This window comes from Episyrphus balteatus, chromosome 3 (genome assembly GCF_945859705.1).
Source record: "Episyrphus balteatus chromosome 3, idEpiBalt1.1, whole genome shotgun sequence".
Lineage (NCBI taxonomy): Eukaryota > Metazoa > Arthropoda > Insecta > Diptera > Syrphidae > Episyrphus > Episyrphus balteatus.
Window position 1 is genome coordinate 8,661,287 of NC_079136.1, and position 22,672 is coordinate 8,683,958.

Genomic DNA, 22,672 nt, shown 5'->3' on the forward strand with positions numbered 1-22,672 from the left:
ATTCATAACAATTTTTTTTTGAATAAATATGTGTATAAAAATATATAATATTTGTAAGCTTAGAAAATTTTAAAATAAAATCAAAAACGCATAAAATAAACAGTCATAGGCTTTATGATAATATAAAGGTTATATGGCACTTTAACGCCATTAACGCTTTTATGGAATCATTTTATGATACTCAAATTTATTTTGTCTATATAATTTCTTAAAGTATAAAAAAATACAACAACATTAGTCAAATGGAAAATGCGGTAAATCTTGGCTAGGATGGGGATGAGGATGCATTTAAAAAATAGTTTTTTTTTTCCTTCCTTCCATTGGGGTATACAATTATTATTCGATTAAGATTTTACATTTTTTTTTTATTTTTATTTTAATTTTTTTGCTGCCATAATCCGGATTAGGCAATAAGGCACTTAGTGTTACGCATAGTCATTATATAAATTCTTACAAACATATTAAATAAAAACAATATCTAAGCGGTTTTACTTAAAATTAAATAAAAATCTGCAGATTTTTATAGAAAAATTAAAAAAAAAAAAGTAAAAATATTTAAATAATAAAGTCGTCATAATATAGTTTAACAGCAAGCTGCAGAAGAAGAAAAAGTAGTCATATAAATTTACATATTCACGACAACCCAAATAATTTGAGTGCATTGAAAGCTGTTGCCAGTGCCACCTCGTCCGGTGTCTTCTTCATAAAAGCTGCTATCATTTCCACTATAGCCGGTAAGCTACATGGTTCGTTTCGTTGAAAAGTACAATATCTTGAAACAGAAAATATTTAATTTAATTTAATTAATATTTTATTAATTCAATTTACCTATGTAAATATAACAGAGATCTCTCTGTTATTCCAGTCTTAACATGTTGTGGTAGCTTGGAAGCTCTTGTGTTTGGGTACATAAATGGCGAGTCTGTTTCGACGAGTAGTCTATCCAACGGCAGTGTACCGTCTTCTAATAGTTTTCTTACTCCAGTATCTGATTTGTCCTGTAAAATTGCAAAATTTTTATTAAAGTTTTGATAAGTTTGAAAGAGATTTTGAGTTTTACCTTGCATAAATAACCAGTTAAACTTAAGTAAAATCGTCTATCTAAATATTTAACAGCTTCTTCTGTTGTACCCATAAAACCTCTAATTATCACTTGTGGTATATTCGGATATCTAAAATGAAAGAAAATAAAAATGGTGGTTAAAATAACAAGTTCTTGAGTTTAAAATGGTTTTATTTTTATTAATAGAGTCCGGATTTTGAAAATGGTTACACGCCAAAACTTTTGTCACTCGACTTGAGTGACGGCTTTGAACTGCATATTTAGTTTATTTTTGAAAATAACTTAATAAATTTTCTTGTTTGTAGCATTAAACATTGATACACTGCTTTTTAATGATTTGTGAATATGTAAATAGAGTGAAGCTATAACTTGTATTATTTAGTTTTTTTTTTATCCCTGCCGAACTGATCCGTCCAATCAGAACGACAAGAAAAAAGAAAAGATTGGAAGAACTAAGGTAGTTGTTACAGTTTCTTTTTAATAATGGAGCCAAAGGGCTATTATCAACTAGTTTCAATTCTCATCATAGAATTTTTCGGAACTTGACTTTTATAGACAGAAATAACTATAAGAGGCTAATTATGACATTTTATAACAAAGTGTCGAAGTGAGTTTCAATCTATCGATTTTGATAAAAAAAATATGTGTACTATAAAATAATGTCCTACTTTTTTTAAATAAAAAATAATTCTTGAACCGTTTTTAACGGTACCTGCCATTGAATGGTTTTCTTGGTTTCTGACTTTTCCGTTAACGCTTCAACCCATTTTAACTTCTTTTAATTTCTATATAAAAAATACTTAAAAATCGACTCCAACAAATTTTGAAAACCAAAAAATTGAATAGTTCGTTCTGGAGGTTAAACTTTATTAAAAAAAATGATTTTGTAATTTTAAAAACAAATGTTAAATTATTTTTAAGTTTTTATTTTATTAAATTAAATTAAAAATACTAAGTTTACAAGTATAAATGCTTTAATATTCTAAGCAGCCTTGTCCATAAGATGGAAAACTACGACCCGGTGGAGCATTTTATTCATTAAACTTAACCCCTTACCACATGATTTTTTTTTTCGTGAAAAAAATATATGTGGTAGATTTTGTTAAATAAAAAGACACGTGTTTCAGGAATTTTCAATATTTTGAGTAAAAGTCGGAAAATTTTGGTTTTTTCGGTTTGGATCATATTTGGCACATTGAGCAGAAAACGAACAAAAACAAATTTAAATTAAATTAATTATAGGTAAAAACTACGCGCTGGAATTGTATGAGTCTCAATAAAATAGATTAAAAGGCCTTTTAATCTATTTTAAATTAAATTTATAACATTCCGCACGAAAACGTAAAAAAAAACGGGTGTAGATAATAAGAAAAAAAATGAATTTGTTCCCTTGTTGCACGATGGCTCATATATGGACCAACAGGAGGGGAACATTTCTGCACGGTGGCTCATATATGATCCAATCACTTAATGCCACTTTCAAATGTCTAAAACTTGATAAATGTAAAAAAATATATATTAGCAATAATAATCACATTATATCCTTTATTGGCATATTTTTTTAAAAGTTCTTACTCATTGAGGCATATGCATAAAAAAAAGTAATTACTAGTAGTAAAAGGTTTATAGTAAATACTAGTACTACTAGTAGAAGCTGAAACTAATACAGTACATAACGCTTATAAGAAACTCCAAAATTGCACAATATTTGTTTCTTATAACCGAGTGTTTCTTATATTCTTAGAACGGATATAAGAAACAAGTTTCTTATACAAATATACCTACCCAGTAGTACCACAAACTTATCCTCGCCTAAATATTCAATCCAATTATATAACTACATATAATGTAGCTATTTTAAATTTTTTCCACAGATTTCTTTTCTATTTTTTCAAGATTTAATTTATTCAAGGATTATGAATCAATTTAGTTTTAAGTGAAATATTAGCTGTGTTCCTTTGGCCTGAAGTATCTACTGATAAGTAGTTTTGGTTGTATTCAACACCATTTCTTCAATAGAAAAAATGTCTTTGAATGGATTCAGATGCACTAAAAAGTACTTTGCTGAGCCCAAAGGAACACAGCCACTGAACTGAAATTATCTTCAAATAATGTCAAACTCAAACAGTGTCGCCATGAAAATATTTGGAAAAATCTGCAAAAATGACGAAAAAAATCTGCAATGCAGATTTCTTAAAATTTGGGAGATTCCCACTGAAAAAGTTTTCGAACTGATTTCAACTAAAAAAATTACTTCGAGAGTAATTTTTCCTCGCTTTAATTGATAAATTTGTATCATTAGTTTCTTCCCTGGAAGTGTGGCTTTTTTGTATTGTTGGGCTTTTTCCAATATAAAATCAAAAATGTACTGAACGTTATGAAAAAACTCCAGGTGATTTGACAACTCTATTATTTAAATAGGAAAAATTGTAGGTAGTTTTTGGCAAAATAAATGATGTTTTAGTTCGTCCTTGGCTTTAATTTAATTGACATTTTACTGGAGTTTTTGGAATGTTATCCTTTTTTGTCTTTTAAAGGTTAAGTTTCAGCTGCAGATAAAATCTGCACTGCAGATTTATAGTTCTCAAAAGTCTGGGAATGGGTTAAAAATCTGCAAAATGCAGATAAATCTATTGGCAACACTGCTCAAATGACATTTGCACAGGTTGCTTTGAATTTTCCTTAAGGGTTCATGTTTTTTTAGTTTCGTGATTTTTTTTCAAGTTTCTTAAATCCAACCAACTTTATGTGTGAGCAAGAAAGTTCGTGGTTTGAAAAATGTTTCTTTTATCAGTGTTTTTCTTATAAACGTGTTTTTTATAAACACATAATTGAACATTAAAATATATGGTAAAGTACACGGTGCTTTTGCTCGAGTTTCTTTTAAGCGAGGTTTTCTTATAAACGTGTTTCTTATAAGCGATAAATACTGTAGTATTTACTACATTCGGTATGCATAAACCTTAGTTTCTACTAGCTAGTATAAACTAGTAGTAAATACTGGATTCATCCCAGTAAATAAGTTATAGTATATAGTAGATGTCTACATGAATGCTGTGCTTTTTTTTTTGTTCTGTATTTTTAACGTTCTTTAATTTTCTTCTTTTTTAACAAATTTTTGTATTACAAATTGTTGATAATAACAACTGGTGTTTAAGGCGGTTAAGGAGTTTAAACGCTTAGGACAAATGCCCAAAATCAGATTGAGAACCTTGAGATTTTTTATTGTAAAAGGGATAGATAAATTTATCAGATTCAATAAAATATCTTACCCATAAAATATTCGCTTAGCCACTCAACGTTATCTTTCTCAAAACGGTAGAGCATTTTAAAATTATTATTCGCTGGCGTTCTTCGCTGTTTATACTTTTTTTCAGATCTTAAATTGAAAAATGCTGCCATTTTTATATTCGAAATAAATCCTCTGCAAACCGATTGCTTTGAAAGTAAAGTCGCGACTGATGATGTTGGCATTTAACACGAGAAAGTTTTTACTAGTAAATGTTCAAGTTGGTATTAAGAAACTTGAAAAATTAGCAGTAAATACTAGAAAGTAAAAGTTCGTACTAGTTTTTTATGCATACCAAAACCAGGGGCCAAATCGTCGCATCCGTTGACGAAACCTCAAGCGTACGAAAGATAATTTCGTGATACATTAAACGAGCACAGCGATTGGGATGACGGCATACGTTAGAAAACAGAACGAAATTTTTGGTAGAATGTACAACTGCATAGGCCAAAACATAATTGGTGACAAATTTGACTTCGTCGACCCCTATGCTAGGATGGCCGAGTGGTCTGAGGCGCCTGACTCAAAAAACAATGTTGCCTTCTAAAGATATGGGAGCGTAAATGACATGGGTTCGAATCCCACTTTTGACAAGAATTTTTTTTTAATTTTTTTTTATACATTTTAAGAGTTTTATTATTTTTTTTTGGCTAATCACGTCGTTTTAGTTTTAAAATCAAATTTTTTTTTCCATATAATTTTAATTTGAGGAATTATTTTTTTCTTAAATCATTGGGGGTTGGTGCTGGTGCTTTGAACTCTTTTGGTGAAGTTTTATTTTGTTAATATATGCCCTAATGTATGTTTTCGTGATTTCAAACAGTTTGATTATTTTTAAAATAACATATTCTTATATTTTCATTACTTTTTGAACCCATTAACAATTTGTTCCAGAGCTTCAAACCAAACGAATGACATTCCGTTCAGTTGAATACGAAGTCGTTTGCTGTACGTATGACATCATGCCAAATGAACAGATTTCGTTAACGAGTTACTCGTTAACGTATGCGACGATTTGACCCCAGTATTTACTACAAAAATTTATCCAAAACTAGTAAATACTATTCTTCTAGTAAATACTACCTTTCCAGTATTTACTATGTTTTTTATGCATATGGAAAGTAGTAAATACTATTAAAATTTACTAGTAAAAGCATATGCTACCTTTTATGCATACGGCTCATTGTTTTATATTTTTTATTCAATTTTCAATTTTTCAAATATGCTCCGTCCTGCCTATCACCAGTTCGGCCACTTTACCTGATAACTATGCTCGCCCAAATCATTACAGATGGCGTTTTATAATGTTATTTAGAGGCCTTATATTACTTAATTCGAAAAGTTCAAACAAAACTAGAATTTTTTTTTTAAATTTTAAAGTATTAAAGCTTTTTATGGTTTGGCTCATATATGTGCTACTGTGCGGTAAGGGGTTAATATCGCTTATTCTTACTAAAAAAAAAATGCATGTAGTTAAAAGTCAGGTTCGTAAAGCCAAAAAAATATAGAACATTTAATTAACGAACTTAACTTACTATTGCAAATTTAAGTTTTTGTTGTTTCTTTTTTTTTAAATATCACCGTTACAAAATGACAAAAAACGTCACATTGGCGGTTTTTGAGGTTATATTTTTCTGTGAGGTAATACATTACCAACTTATTTGTAACGGTGCCTAAAAGAAATGGTTTCCTTTGCTGAAAAACTTTTTAAGTTCGTCTTTGGCTCAAAAACAGCTCTGCTCAAAAAAATGTTTGTATGCCGCATGAACCAAAATAAAATTTTCTGAAGTTTTTTTGAGATTCTGAACTCGAATTCGAAATCAGAAAAATTCATCCATTCTTAAAATATTACCGTTATGATCAGATCGATTCTTTATGCTGGTGTATCAGTATAAATCAAAATCAAAATGTTCATCCAGACAACCAATTAAAGGCCAAACACATTTCACAATACAAACATAAATTTTATTTACTCATTTTGCAAATTCAATGAAAAATAAATTGTGAGTGCTGTCACTCAAAATACCAACATTGTGTTTTTACAATTTAATCTTCCATTTGAAGTTTGCATCAAAATTGATCGTTTTGGAGTACACACTATTGCATAAAACAATACTTTTGAATTATGAAAACACCGGGACGTAAGATATTTCCACATCAAAAGAATATTTTATGAAATCGAAACGCTTGTAATGCACTAATTGATCAGTAAGAAAATTAAAAAAAAAAAAAAATGGATATCTACGACACGCATAAGTAATTTGTAATAATTCACGGAAAATAAAGTAGTTACGATAAGTAGGTTTTATGTGTAAACATGAATACTATGCGATGCGTATGAAACTAAATACTTTGCATTCCTTGAAAGCACTCAATGTTATACAATCATACAAAAAAATGTACAATATCAAATGAATAACTTTAAATGAGTAGGTTTTACTGCTGTTTGGACTGGTCGTTTGTTTTTAACGAAGATATTTGATATGGTAGGTTTGTATTTAAATGAAGTAAATACATAAAGTTTGTTTATAAAACAAATTAACTCAATTCTTCAGGTTCATCTTGGCCGAGTTAAATGAATAACTAATGCCAGTTAAGCTATAGTTTTTATTTGTAATAAAAAGACAATTAAATTGATCCAAAAATAGTCTAGTTCCTAAATATAAACGCCAAAAAAGTTTTAACATTGAAAACGTTTACAGGGTCATTTAAAGAGGCGTCATAATCTTTAATTAAGAGAAGTTTTAGTATACTATACGAACGATCTTGTTAAACCTTAGATTATATTCGCCTTAAATGATATATTAATATATATTAATCAAGGTTAAAATTAACTTTATGAAAAATAATGAATACAAGCAATAATTTTTTCACGTAGACTCTTTAACAAAAATTCGATTTTTTTAATGTTTAATTAATGAACGACTGAATTTGAATTTTAGAGAAATACAAAAGTGACCACTACACTAATTTCATTCCTGTTGCTTCTGTAGTATCTATCCCAGTCGACAAACTTTTAGAGAAAGTTTCGACTTGCAGGTATTCTTTCTTGTTTCGAGAATGTTGTCTTCAGCTTTCAACTTCATTGATTGTGGGTACTATCTATTGGTAGGGCCATTTTTAAATCCAACTTACGATATTTGACTGATGAAATTTGATGATACTAAGTTTTGAGGTCTATAAAAGATATGAATTTTTTTTGTCTAAAAATCATCCCTGGATCTAGCTTTGATGATTTGTAATTAAAAGTCATAGTGATTTAAGATTTTGTCTATACTGTGTCTTTTTCAATGTTTTTGCTAAAAGAGGGCAGACCATTGTCGTCTTTTTACTTAATTGTTCTTCTAATGTTCTATTTTTGAGACAAATAATTTCTTTATTAATTAAACAATGAAGAAAGTATAAAGTACAAAAACTTAAACAAACTGGTGTGGTGTGGTTCACATGTTACACGAGTTATGGGCATACTTGCCAAAAATTCAATAACTTTAAAAAGCATTTTAAAAAAAAAGTATTTTGTGCATCACAAATCTAAATTGATTTCAAAAATGCCACTACAGTACCTTGCCATATTACTAGGCCCAAGCAAAAAAACAACAACTTTATGTTGCTCAATTTTTAATGTTTTTTTTTATAAAAGTATCATTTACTCATACTTTTCTTATAAGTACGCATTAAAAAAAGAAAAAAAAATAATGGGCAGTCCAACCGTTTCTTAATTAACGGACGTGTCAAAATGAGTTCTAAACCATATTTCTAAGTGGATTGATCAATCATTTTTAGATTCCCAAATAAAACCTATGTTTGCTAAGTACGGGGTGTATCTAGCTGGTTATCAGACGCGAATTGAGAAATTCACTAAAATCGACTGTGATTCCGCGAGTTGTCGTCAGTTGTCTTGCCAACTTAACATTTAACTAGTTAAATTTTCAGACAACCCTCGCAGCTTGAAAAATTAGCTTTAAAAAATATTAAAAAAAAAAATCTGCTTCTAAAACAAACGTACATATTCAAAATTTATTGCTTAAAAATGAATTTCCACATTTGTACTTGCCTTTCAAGTTCAAGGTCGTATATGTTTTTTAGCAGAAATCACTCTTGGATTTTTAATTTGTCACTGAGTCATAAATTATTAATTAAATTCAATACTTCTTTAAATGTTGATATCTCACTCTTATTCGAGTATGTTTTTTGATCTAATCTAATCTAAGACTTCAATGTATTTTCTATAAATTGTTTTCTTTTTATACTTTATTTCTCATTTTTATTTTTTTGGATTGTTATTCTATCTTAAGCTTGCTAATAATAATAAACAGTCACAAAATTATGTAATCGAGTTAAACTAAGAGGTTTTCATTGGTTCTTTGCATTTTTTGCTAGTTTACTTAATTTGAAAGAGGTTTTATTGACGTTCTATTAAGAAAGAAAATCTTTTTCCAAAAGAGTAAAATCAAGGATTCAAAAATTTGAATAAAAACTGAAGGCAAAATGCAAATAAAAAATCTTTTTAGCCAAACTCTTTTTTACTTCTTTAATTTGGGTTTATATGACCTCAAATAATCAAAAAACAAAACAATGTAAATAAAATGTTGTCCTTGTACTACTCAGCATCATCATCATGATCATCATCATTCAATTGATCTTGAGACACTTTGATAAAATGAAAAAAAAAAAAAATGCACTTAATTTAATTAAAGTCATGATTGCGATTGAAAGCAAGAAGAGCCACAACCCATTTTCTGACATCATACACCTCTTGGAAAGAATTAAATTAATTGCTTGGATAATGATGAAGATTCATCAACAACAACAACAATAACAATATCATTTATTCTTCTCTATTATACTCACTTGTCTAGTATTTGTAAGACATCGTCTTGAGCTGAACGCTCATGTATTAATACAGATTTTCCCAGACTGCACGCCAGCAGTATTTGTTTCTCAAAAATTTCCTTTTGTACATCTGGCTCGGAGAAGTCTCTTTGATAGTCAAGGCCACATGGACCGATGGCAACGCATTCTTGTGCCTCGGCAATGTGTTCAAATTCAAACCAACTAGTTGGTTCTTCTATGATTGACTTTGAGTCGTGTGGATGTATGCCAGCAGTTGAATAGATTATATCTGGATAGATTCGAGATAGTCGTAGTGCTTCTTTGCTCGATTTGACCGATGTGCCTGGAACCATTATTTTTTGGACACCTACGAAAAAAGAATTCAACGAAATAATATTGATTAAAAAACTAAATAAATAAAACAGAAAACAGACAAAAATGTATTGAATAAAGAAAAACACACACAAGAGCTTTCAGAAGCAGGTTAAGTTGTTTATTTTGGAACACAATTGCTTGCTGGAGAGTTAAGTAGTTTATTTAGAAATGGAATATTTGATTTATTGTAAAATATTTGCAAGTAGCAAAGAGTTTGGCCTATTTTTGAATTTCAATTATATTATGAAGTGGAGCGCTAATTCTAAAGCGATTCATTTGAATTATTGAATAAACATTATATTCTAGTTTGTATTGAGGATTGTAGTCCGTGTCGTTATTTTATTTGTTTTTATTTTGTCTGTGTGAGAACATTTTAAATCAGTGCAAATGTTAATCGAGTCTTTTAACAATGGTTGCGAACATTTTTTTAAACTAAAAGTTTTTAAGTGTTGAAGTTAAGTTGGCCCTAGCCGACTAGAGTCCCATCTTATTCCAACTTGGCAAAAAAAAATATTCGTTAAATGCAATCACTCCCATTCGAAAATTGCGGCACATTACCTAAGAAAATTTTTAACAGTTAACAATTTTGTTTTATTATAAAAAATTAATACACATACGCCACAGTGTACTTGAACAAATCGTTTTAAGTGGGTGATTCGAAATTTGACAGTTCTGTGGAAAGACTAATTTCTATTTCCGCAAAAAGTCGTAAATCGTTTATTGACAGGAATGGAATTTAAGATTTGAAATGCAAACTTTATAAATATGTAAAAGTTTTGCCTTCGCTAATTTATAAATATGTAAAAGTTTTGCCTTCGCTAATAGTCCAGTAATTTTAGGTTTTATCTGCGGAAAAATTCCTACTGGGTTGAATTTTGGTATACAGCTTAATGACGGCTTTGTTATGAAGATGTGAAAAATCGACATTGATATCGTGTCCGCGTTAAGAGTTATAGGGGTCAAAAGGTCACGAAAAGTTTTTCGCAAATATCTCGCGACCTATTGATCGCAGGTCATCAGAGGTTATATGGTCGTGAAATTATCTACAACATATGCCCAACACATTTTTCTGTGAAATGAACCGTTTAGCGAGTAAAGCGCAGAGTAGGTGACTAGATTGCACTCACATACGAAAAAATACATATTTTTGGTCTATTTTGCTTGATTTTTGAGGTTTTTATCGAAGTAGCTTAAATTTTTTTAGTTTTATTAACTTATCTTAGTACGTAAATACGGATTAACTAAAAAAAATAAAAATTTACACATTGGGATAAAACATATTATGCAAAAGCGGGAACCACGTTTTTTGGAAATGTTGTATGTTTTCCTTTTTTGTACAATAAGTGCATTCATTATTGAGAACACATGGTTAAACATGGTTCAATTTTAGTTTTGAGCTTGGTATAAACCTTAAATTACCATTAAGCTTTTTCAGCAGCTAATTTTGTACTGTTATAAGGTATTCTGAAACTTTTCTCTTGAGAAGCTCCAAACGACATTTTCTATGGAATTCATGTTTGGAAAACTGATAACAAGCTCAAAACTAAAATTGAACCATGTTTAAAAAGTGTGTTCTTAATAATGAAGGCACTTATTGTACTGTGGTCATTAAGCTGTATACCAAAATTCAGCCCAGTAGGAATTTTTCCGCAGATTGGGATTAAAAATGACTAAAATGACTGGGCTATAAATATGTTATTTGAATTTGATATAAAATTCAAACATGACATAACGAAGATAGAGCATGTTAAAAAAGTGGATTCCCAAATTCTCTGTATAAGGAGTTACACTGTAGAACCTAAACGGATGGGTCGCTTAAAAATCTTTTTTGTTTTACATAAGTAAAACAAAGCTTCTAATACATTAATTAAAGCTTCTAATACATTCTTAAGTTGCCCGTCTTCGCCTCGGCGAAAAGCATAGATTCAGGGATGAAAAATGGAAAAAAGAATTAAGTTTCACAATGAGAAAAAGTTTAATTTGAATAGCCTAGATGGTGTACACATCGGTTTTTCCATTTTTCATCCCAGAATCTATGCTTTTTACAGAGGCGAAGACGGGCAAGTTTATGTCTTGGCAAGAGCGCCGGTTTTCCACATTTATTTTCGTAGGAATGGCTTAAGTCCACCTTAATTATTTGTTGCACTTGTCGTACTCTTACTACCAAGTTTATTTTCTCGAAAACTTCTCTTGCTTTCAAATTCTCACGAAAATTACTCTCTTCGACCAAAGGATTCCTCCCTGATCGGTTTAGGTAACCATACTTGCTACCTTTGAAAATTAAATTAGCAATTAAACAATCGGACCTTTTCTAATCATCCAGATATTTCCCGGTTAGAGAAGTCCTCTTCATGGTAAGCTTTAATTTTGACCATATCTGCATGAGTCAAGCGTTTTTCACGCCTTATTTTAAAATAACCGAATCATTTTACTTATGAAATGGTCATAATGGGTTTAAATTCATTTTCCAACTGCACTCATTCAGCTGTGCTTTTATAATTATTTCGCTCCAGAAACAAAAAATAATTGTTTCAATTAAGTCTAACGAATTAAATTAAAAGGGTTGAGCAATATTTATAGTCAGTTTATGCATAGAAATATTTTAGACGAATATTAGGTATATTTGAATTGAATTTTGAAGATCATTTTTTGATTTGAAGTTCAAAATTTTGAATTTTTTATCAAATGCAAAATTTTATATTTCATAATTTTTAAATTTCGATTGATTAAAACGTCTTTTTCAAGACATTATTAATTGCATTTTAAAATATTATAAAAATAAATAGAGATAATCCAGCTAAAATTTAAGATTTTTATTTTTATTTTATTTTTAATTAGTATTTTTAGATTAAGATTCCTGAAGAAGGTTGTAATCACAACCGAAACGTACTTTTAACTGCAATTCTTTTGGATTGATTGAAACATCTTCAAGACTAAATCGATCCCCAATGTACGATACAATACACGTTAGACACGAAAAATTGCATTTTGACTTGATATAAATATGGTTTATTTATTTGCACATTTAAATGGAAACTGGTTCAGTCATCAATCTCCTTTAAATGTAAATAAATTATGACTGACTTCTCGTGAGACATAATGCTTAGTAAAAATATGCTTAACTTGCGTGCTGAATACATATCAAGAAAAGGTACAAGATTATGTTGACTTCATTCAGGGACAAGGTCTTTATGTGTGTCGTTTATTTGATTGCTTCGCATTATCACTATCATTCAAACCCAAAAGGAAACTATAAAACTACACACTCCTTTATTTTAGACTATAAAGGATAATAATGAACAGAACATTAAATAAATAAGGTGCGTGCTTTTAATGTATTCAAAAATTATGTCTGTGTATGCCTGTTGCTATTAAATATTTCTATACACAATGCAAAAAAAAAAAGTTAAACTTGCTTAAAATAATTTGTTCTGAAAACAAAACAAAACGCCTACGCATATCCTCTTTGTCATTCACTGAGAATGATAATCAGAAAACCACAAAGAAATGTTTTTTTATTTATTTATGTTTATTTTTTTTTGATTTACTGCCGCATTATTTAGGTTCGAAGTCATGAGGCAAAACAAATTGAATAAGAAAACCAAATATTTATTTTTATATTAAATCTGTTGAAAAAAATCCATACTTAACAGACAAGAGAAAAAAGAAAAAGACAAATGTGTTATCATGAGCATACTCATTGATCAAACAGTAGTTCTTTTTATATTTGTGATAGAATAGAAGATTGAAATTTGTTTTCCAATCAAAGTCATTTTGTAAAATTTTCCATTTGTAAAGAAAAGAATAGACAGATGATAGATGATGCTGCCGCCACTGTTTATAATTTATTTGACCTGATTTGTAAAAGATTATCGTTGTTAAAAGAAGATAACTAATTGAATGTGTTTCTTTCAATAAGGGAATCTTATACAAATATCAGATGTCTCACAAAAAAAGGCATTTTTCGGAAGATTTTGGGGTTTTTTTTTTTCTTTTATTTTAGCTCAAAAATAAATTCGATGTTGAGAAAAAATTAAACACGACGAACGAAAAAATTGTTTCCTAATGGCTCAATTTTTGACCTGCGATATTTGCTGTGATAAATCCAATGTTTCTGAGGGTATTTACCAAAAAACGGAATAAAAATGCGTTAGAGAACAGCAACGTAATTGCTGCAACCATTTTTAATAAATTGAACTGGCGTACAATAAATAACAGGGGTCCTACTTTGTATTTCGTTCCGAAAATTTAAAAAAAAATTAAATATTTTGTACTATAGGCGTGTTTTTTTCTAATGCTCAGTAGCTACTCATTTTTCATTTTATTCGCAAAACAATATAACACAAGTTAAGCATTCAAATGCGGCAAATTTGTTTCTGCGGAATGCACAGGCAACGTCTCAAAATATAATTTTTTTCCTTTTCGAAAATTTTACAGAGTACCAATTCAAAAGCGGAACGGAAAGCATTTTCAAATAGAATTGACTTTCGGAACGAAATACAGAGTAGAGCCCAAGAACTTTAAACACGTTCTTGAGGACGAATGGCTAATAAATCTTAAAACAATTTTGTTATGATTCTTTTTAAATAGCTTGAACTTTAAAATTGAATTACCTATATTCAATCACTTCATTTAAAATTAAAAGAATTTTAATTATTTTTTTCTTCGTTATTCTTAAGTTAAGTTTCCGTTTTTAATTAACTTTTGTGCTTAACAGGAATTAATTTTTTTTACAAAAGAAAGTGTTTATTTTAACATAGGTGATCACTAGGGTGTCCGTTATTTCCCAAAGTGATGTTTTCGGGGGAGACACCCCCCAGATCGAAAGTTTAGGGCCTAAAGAAGGGGAAAGTAGCAAAAAATTTTGGAGGTCATTAACCCGTGCCTCTAAGGTCATACTTTCCCCATACAAATTTGTATGGGAAATTTTTAACTCATACATAAAATTTTTTTTCTCTCGAGTTAAATCATCTATTTTTAAAATGTTTTTTTTTTTCTGGTTGGAAAATAGTTCCTTTAAAAGATTACATTCAAAATTTCCCGTTAAAAATTTTTTTTATATTTTATTTCGGTTTTTGAAATTATTAGCTGTTTTCGTAGTTTTTGCTTTCACCTATCACATAATTTTAAATGCAGTTTTATTGGTTTTTAATTCTTTTTAAATATTGCATTCAAAAATTTGTGTATAAATCAAAAATTTTAATTTTTTAAAATTTTTTTTGAAATTTTTGCCGTTTTTATACGTTTAAATTTATTTTTTTCGAACTACAAAAGATATGTTCACAATTTTTTTTATTGAATTTTGTTTAAAAATTATTCACCTAAAAAATGACATCAAAAAAGTTGCAAACAAGAAAGGGTAAAGTATTTAATAATATTTATTTGATATAAAAACGGCAAAAATTTCAAAAAAAATTTAAAAAAATTAAAATCTCGATTCAAAATAATTGATTTTCTGTGACAGTTCATATACATTAGTAGTTTTGCGAGTGTGATAGAAATCATTTTCAAACAATTTTGAGATATACTTTGCGACCAACCAACTTTAAACATCTTTCAAATCTGATCTACGAGCACGCCAATATTTGTTTACAAATGATCCATCAAATTTTGTTTATTTTGTTTATCAGCGATCTGATAATTTCCTTGAAGCTCAAAAAAATAATATGCACGACTGGGGTCGCACGTACTTGCTCTTGCAGTTCAAAGCACTTTTATGTTAGTTTACTTGTAGATTTTAAGAGCTTGCTCTATATAAATTAAAAAAAAATTGATATTAGGAAAGTGACGACATTTAAAGCAAAATTTTTTAAATGAAAAAAAAAAGTTTTTGAATTTGACTTTTTTTGGAAAAAAATAAAAATGTAGTTTTATTGCAATCCCTTTGAATATTACGTCTGCAAAGTTTAATCAAAATCCTTAGAGCCGTTTTCGAGATATTTCGTATAAATTGAAAAATTTGTATGTGAGTTACACTATCTAAGCAAGATACCTATATAAAAAAAAAACAACTTTCACAGTTCCATAAAAATCATCTGTACCAAATTTGAAGAAAATCCCTCTACACGAAACCAATAGTTGCCCTACAAGCAAATAAAAAATCAATGAGGCATCTGAAATGAATTTCTTTTTTGGAGAAAAAGATGGTTGATTCAAAATTTCTTAAAATGAATCACCCATGTTGATTCTTCAACTATCGAATATTCGTTGAAACATGTTGTGTAGTTGTGAGCTTTATAGTTCAGAGTCAATGATATAAAAAATCAAATTCTCCGTACTATATTTCGAAAGCTATCGGAGTTGACCGCTACAAATTTTCTTTTTTACCCTATTTATGATTTAACAAAAATCCTAAGTGCGCTGGAGTCGGAGTGTATGTAACTATAATAGAGGAAAAATTATTATCTTAAGACTGTTTCATTCCCGTTGGCTTTCCCAAATTCCAAAATGTAAATTCGCTGTTTTCATATTTAACTTGATTTGTATGGCACCATTGTTTTTTTTTTTATAGATATAATAATCCTTGAGACAATAATAAAAGCTAAGCAAAAAGACTTGAGTATAATTAGCGTATAATAGACATTTTGAATAAAATCGCCAACCATCAAAGTCATTTGCCGTAATCCAGTTTATAGTTCTTGGAAGACATTCCTAAGACTTTCCCGATTACAACAACGAACTTGAGAGTGTACATTGAAATCCCCCATTATTATGATTAATTTTCTAACATTGTAATAAAATGAACTTGTTAAACAGACAACAAGCTTTAAATAAAACCAAAACATGAATTCTTTCTCCCATACGTCATAACTAATTCACAAAAAAAATCTTTCTTTCTTTCATGTAAATTAGTCCCAATAAGATTTTCTCCAAGATTAACACAAAAATCCCAACAAAAGATAAAATAAATTTCTAAAAAAAAAAAAAAATTCCACTCACGCATAACTCACACACAACGCACAACTGCCTCTTTTCGTTAAGAGACGACCTAAAGGCGCGTAGGAAGTTTAACAAACGCATTATGTATATCTTTTTTTGGTTCAATGAAGTGCAAGGTTTGAAAAATACTTTTATTTTTGTTGTAATGATCTAGAGAAAAACAGAACCATCAACACCTAATATTAAAATCCAATCAGAACCAAACCCAAAGAGAATCTTGTCATTCTTGATATTGATTGCAATCCCAATCCAAGAATAAGTAGAGTATTACAAAAGGAAGGAGAAGAAGCAAAGAAGAAACACTGGGGGTTGTTTCTAGTTGCTAGCAATTTGCGATTCGTACAATTCGCACGAGCTATTAGATATATAAACAACTAGAGCTAGCGCCTATCTATTTAATTTTGCTGACATAGGGTAAATGCACCAGTATCCGGACAGTTTAAGTCATCCTAATAAATTCGAATAAAACCTGATGTATTTAACATACAAATGCAAAGTTTCAAGCAAATAACCTGAATGGTTTAAGAGATACATATACTTAAATTAAGAAAATAATAGTGGAAGCATTTGCAAAAACTAAGTAGATTGTTTATTAATTTTATTACAAAAGGAAAATGTTAGTTTTGCGTAAATAACATCGTTAATACATTTTGATAATTATTTAAAAAAAATAGTCAAATAGTTTTTTTTCATAATACTTTTTAGTGTCCGGATACTAAAACAAAAATTTCCGTCCGGATAATGAAAATATGACGGAAAAGGAAATATCTTTTCTTGGGTTCTAAAATCGTAGTTTGGATTTTTGAAACATATTTTGGGTTTTAATGCAAGAGAATTCCATTGAAGTTTTCTTCCAAGAATCTAATTAGGTATTTTGTACGCATTGCCACAGCACAAAATCCACAGCCGGCTGATGTTAGTGTCTTTAAACCCTCTTAATCCGATTGGGAGAAAACAGTTCATGATTGGGATACAAAAAATGTAGGCCAAGTACTTCCTTACTGAATTTTTCACCACTTTTAAATGAAGCAATAATGTAAAATATGGACATGGTGGTAACAATGTGAAGTTATTGAGGAATGAGTCGTCTTCAGTAATTATAAATACTAAAAATATTTTTTCTACGTTTCAATCTCCAAGCCTTCCAATTTTGACAATTTCTTCGGTTCAATTTTATCCCAAGAACCATTGTTTTAACGTAAACGAACCTAATTCCTTATTTGTAATTGTGTTAACGACAATTTTACTAAGGCCCAATTTATTGACTCTCCATTAAACTTAAATCGCCATTAAAAAAGGGAATTTTAAAATTAAAAACCAAATTCGTTTAATTCAGTCTCTTTTAAGAATTTTTTTGAAGTTTGGCATCATTAACTAATTGAGTATTAAATTTAAAAGTCGTTTTAGTTAAAACACCAAATTTGACCTTTTAAGAGGGATTTTTAGAGCAAATGGAGGTTTTAAACAGGATTTCTATTTATTCACTCTCCATTAGTGTCAAATGTCATTTCTTTATTGTTTAATTATTATTTTATTTGAAAAATGTCAAATGAGCTATAGAATTATTAAAACAACAACACAATTATGAATGAAAGTCCAGACGAGAATTTTTTTGTAGGTACGTACACATATACGTATAATGTATGAATTTATTCCATAAATAAGTTATGCATTATGCATATATAAAATGACTAAAGCTCACCAGAAATTTTATCATTGTTATTTAAAGGGGAGAGACAACACTTCATTTTAGATTTTTAAAAGACACAAAATCCAATGAAATTAATGCATTCTTATTTACTTCCCCGAGCTCAGAAGAGCACATATAGTACTAGATTTCCTAGATTTATCTTCTCCACTTAAAAAAACCACTGCTAGTAAAAACAATCAGGATTGAGATGCATTTTATAATCAACTCAGAACATTTTAGACCACTTCTGTATATCGTGGCTCTCGTCTTTGGATTTCGTCTTGCGTTTTCGGCTACAAAATAATTACGCGGCGTAGTTTTTATGTTTTTTCATATTGTTTATAATTAAAATCTTCAAATTCAATTTGACAAAATCGTAGTTTTTGACAGTTTGAATAAAAAATAAATAAAAATTCCCTAGGATATTTTTAACAGAGTTTTAAATTTAAAGTTTCCATTAGAGGTAAAGGCTTTAACTAAAGAAGAGTGAATTAAATGAATTTTTAATGATGTATACTTAAAGGCGTCAATAGTTTAACTAAAACGATAAATTTTAAAATTTAATGGAGGCTCAATAAATTGGCCCTAAGAAAAGTGGATTGTTAACTTTGTTCTAACAAATATTTTTCGTTTGTTTTGTGAAATGATTTATTATTAATTCATTTAACCAGAAAATCTTGAGAATGTTCTTTAATAACTCTTATTTGTTGCCGTGTTATTTTGTATTTTTGTATGTTTAAGCCAACCAGTGAGATTTGTCGCTGAGAGAAAAAAATAAATCTCATCTGCAAATTTATCAATTAGAACATCGGTCTCCTGAAATATTTTAAATTGCATTGGTTGTGCTTGTCGTCCCAGCGACTTATATCGCAGTGGAATGGACAAATAGATATAATCTTGGGTCAAAAAAATTTCAGAGTATATTATTAGTTGAACTTAATACATAAACTAAGAAAAAACATCCTTTTTATATTTATTTTTGCAATAAAGACGTTTTTGAAATATTCGACATTTTCCTTTGAATTAACCATTTTTGATTTATTTTCAGTGAAAACAGTTATTTCCATTTATTTTTTTTTTTGGAAAAATCCCAACCATTGAGAGATATTTAAAAAATAAAAAATAAATCTCAACCGATAACCTTTATTTTTAATTTTTTTAAACTAATTTCAAAACTTAACCGATACCTTTTTAAAGTAATGTGGTAACTCTTAGAGCCCCCGCACACTACAGACTTTCTGTCGGCCGATAGTTTAGTCGGGCTGGGCTCCTAGTGTGCGCACAGGCAGGCGACTAAATAGTCGGCCGGGTAAGAAATATTTTAGTTTGAAAGCACTTGTGTAGCAAAACAAACTATTTTTTCGATCAAACAAACTTTTTGATCGGCCGATACTTAATCGTTGTAGTGTGCGCACTTTCATACATTTTCATACTGATTAAGAGACCGACTAAACTGTCGGCCGATAGAAAGTTTGTAGTGTGCGGGGGCTCTTAGAGAGAAACCAATTGAAAATAAAGGTTGACTGTTATTTCTGGTCTTTGCTTTTAACAAATATAAGATGTCCTTATTTTTTATTTCTCAACGATAACTTTTATTAAAAACAATTTTCACCTTTAAATTAATTTCTCTTTATATTAAATTATGTATATGTTTATATTAGCTGTGTTTTATTTTCATCGTGATCCAGATCAGATCAATGTATTTATTTGCGAAACAATAACAAAATCCTGCTTTTGTTGTAAAGCTTATAAAAACTTTGATATGATCTAGATCACAAGGAAAATAAATGACAGCTTTTTTTTCAAAAACAAAAGATGTTTCATAAAAACGAAAAACAACTATAAATTCATACAAAATTATCGTGTCCCGACATTAAAATACAATTGTCCGGGAACTAAATTTTTCGTCCAGATACTAGTGCAAATCAAACATTTTTTATTATATTTTATTTTTAAATCTTATAATGTTTTATTTACAAATTATGTGAATCTTATATTATTACAAAAATTCCAAACTTTAAGAAACTACCAAAATATTTGCTATAGCTTGAATAGTTTATTTAATATAGCTTTTTACGGCCTTTAGTCCAAACAAAAATTTGGCGTTTTGTCCCGGTGGAACTCACTTGGACTCATCAGTTGACTTATCGTGCGACACCTTGTTAATACGCAAAGTTTGTTTATATTCAGCTCAATATAGCAATAAAACTATTCGTCGTCAATGTTCCAAAGTATGTACCTTAATTGTCCGGATACTAGTGCCTTTACCCTATAACATGCAAAGATTTGTGGCACACACTCTTGGCCTTCCTTTCAATGAATACCAACTAACAAGAAGAAGAGACGACAACAACGGCGACGACGAAGTGTGTTGGGTAGGGAAAAAAAATCTACAAAGAGGGTGATTAGGGGACGTGCGAGGGGAGGCCAGTATATAAAGATTCAAAAATAAATTGATGATGAAGAATGAAGCGCAAAACATTCAAATACAAAAAAAAAATAATAAAATATTTCCTTCAAAAGTGCTCAAACACACACAAAATAAAAGACGAAGAAGATAACATAAAATTCACAAGTCGATTTTTGATTTGGACTTCTTTCTTACCTGCGTCTTTTGCCCTCTGAATTACTGAATCCAAGTCACGGCTATATTTTTTGTTAGTTAGATTAGCACCAGCATCGATCACAATAAGATTTTCAAAGCAATGCTTCATGTCATCAACATTATCTGAATTTGCCATTATTTTATAATATGTATTTTTTGTTGTTGTTTTTTTAATCGGAAGTCGTAGAAATATTAACAAAAAGCAATAAAGAAATGAAATTATTTGGCAACGCACATACAAAAATCGAGGAGCACCACAATGAGACAACAACGTCGAGAACGACCACGACGACGACGATGGAGACAGAAACGACGACAAGGAGACAGTAGTTGATTTAATTATTTTTATAATCGTATTGGTTCAGTTTTTTGTATGCATATATAAATAGTTAGAGCAAAGTGGATGAGTAATATATCGAATAAAACCAAAAAAAAGTAAGAATATTGTATATAAAAATAAAAAAGAAGAAATTAAAAAATGTTAAATTAAAATTTTTTATTTTGTATGAAAAAGGAGCTCAAAACGACTGCTGGCTTGTTACGTGACTAGTCTGGGAAAAACTGAACTAGTCGAGAGGTGACATTTGGGGAATGGAATTTTTTGACAGTTGAATGACAAGTAAATTGAAGTGTTACCAGAATGAAATTGGTGGAATGATATGGGAGATTATATAGGGTGTTCGCTATTATGGGTAAATATTTTTTCGGCTGGATGCTATCTTGGTGCCTGGCTACACGGTGATTTTTCAATCGCCTAAGCAGTTTCGTTGTAAAATTATTTCTTTTTTTTTACTTTTGTTAATAGAAAATGTAAAAGTGGAACGTGATTGGGCACAACAGTGTGTAGCAGGGATGGAAAATGACATTTTTTAATTGTACTGAAAATTTCATTTTGATTGTACTGAAATGGGTCCAATTGTATTGAAATTTATTTTTCACGAGAGAAATTAATATAAAATTTATTCAAAATGTTTTATTTGAAAAAACTCTAAAATTTTCCATATACCTTTCATTATTTTCTGCGTAAAAAAGTAATTTTTAATTATTTTCAGTATAATAGAGGAAGTACATATTCACAAGTATTACCTAAACAATTTTTTTTTTTCTTAATTCAAAAATCGTAGGACCCAAAAATACCTAAAAGTACAATTTTGACAGGTTTGTAGATAATGGCTCACTTTTGAACTTAAAATAAGTTTTAAAAACTTTCTATATTTAGACCTAATTTATTCACACTCCATTAAATTTAAAGTCGTCATTTAAACAGGGAAATTTTAAATTTTGTATGCTATTTAACAAATTTCTAATTTTTAATGGAGACTTTAAATACAATGGAGAGTGAATAAATTGGGCTTAAATAAGAAAAAATAAAACAGCTTGATCAGTTTTATAAATATTTTCAAAAAACAAGCCACTTCACTCAAATTGTAACACTTATTTTGGTTAAAAAATCTGAAATTAGTTTAAATCTTAATTCTTTCGATTTTCTCGATTTTTGAAAGCTTAGATTGCAAGAAAATTTTTAAGACACAGATTAAAAAATTGTATTGAATTTCGACAAATTGTATTTTTGTACTCGAGCAAACTCATTTGTATCGAATTCGATACAATTGTATCGACTTTTCCATGCCTGGTGTGTAGCCACCGCATGTGATTTTTCAATCGATTGAAAAATCACTGTGTAGTCAGGCACATTAGTAGACTACCACACCTCCAATGGAACAGGGCTAACATAGAAGAAAACACAAACAAAAAAGTTCATACGCATATTGAACAAACCATCCAAAAAAGTGGATATTGGACAAGATAGAAATTATGAAATTCTTGTTTTAAGGCTTGGCCACACCGGAGGGTACGGGGTAGAGGTACAGGTAACGG

At 29.5% G+C, this 22,672-nt stretch overlaps 1 protein-coding gene across 1 annotated transcript; it reads right to left on the minus strand.

The window, feature by feature from the left end:
• Window positions 1–357: 357 nt before the first annotated feature.
• LOC129914329 (3'-5' ssDNA/RNA exonuclease TatD) lies at window positions 358–21,362 on the minus strand. Its single transcript, XM_055993522.1, has 5 exons — window positions 20,795–21,362; window positions 9,204–9,552; window positions 1,061–1,172; window positions 829–998; window positions 358–772 (listed from the first exon to the last, which is right to left on the minus strand). Exons 1-5 carry the CDS (start codon window positions 20,928–20,930, stop codon window positions 634–636), a joined length of 906 nt encoding a protein of 301 aa, XP_055849497.1. The 5' UTR covers window positions 20,931–21,362; the 3' UTR covers window positions 358–633.
• Between the last annotated feature and the right edge of the window lie 1,310 nt (window positions 21,363–22,672).

Coding starts and splice junctions, on each gene's coding strand:
- LOC129914329 (XM_055993522.1), bottom strand. CDS start 20,930: ATGGCAAATTCAGATAATGTTGATGACATGAAGCATTGCTTTGAAAAT. Junction 9,553..20,794: donor TCAGAGGGCAAAAGACGCAG/GTAAGAAAGAAG, acceptor CTTTTTTCGTAG/GTGTCCAAAAAATAATGGTT. Junction 1,173..9,203: donor GTCTTACAAATACTAGACAA/GTGAGTATAATA, acceptor CTTTCATTTTAG/ATATCCGAATATACCACAAG.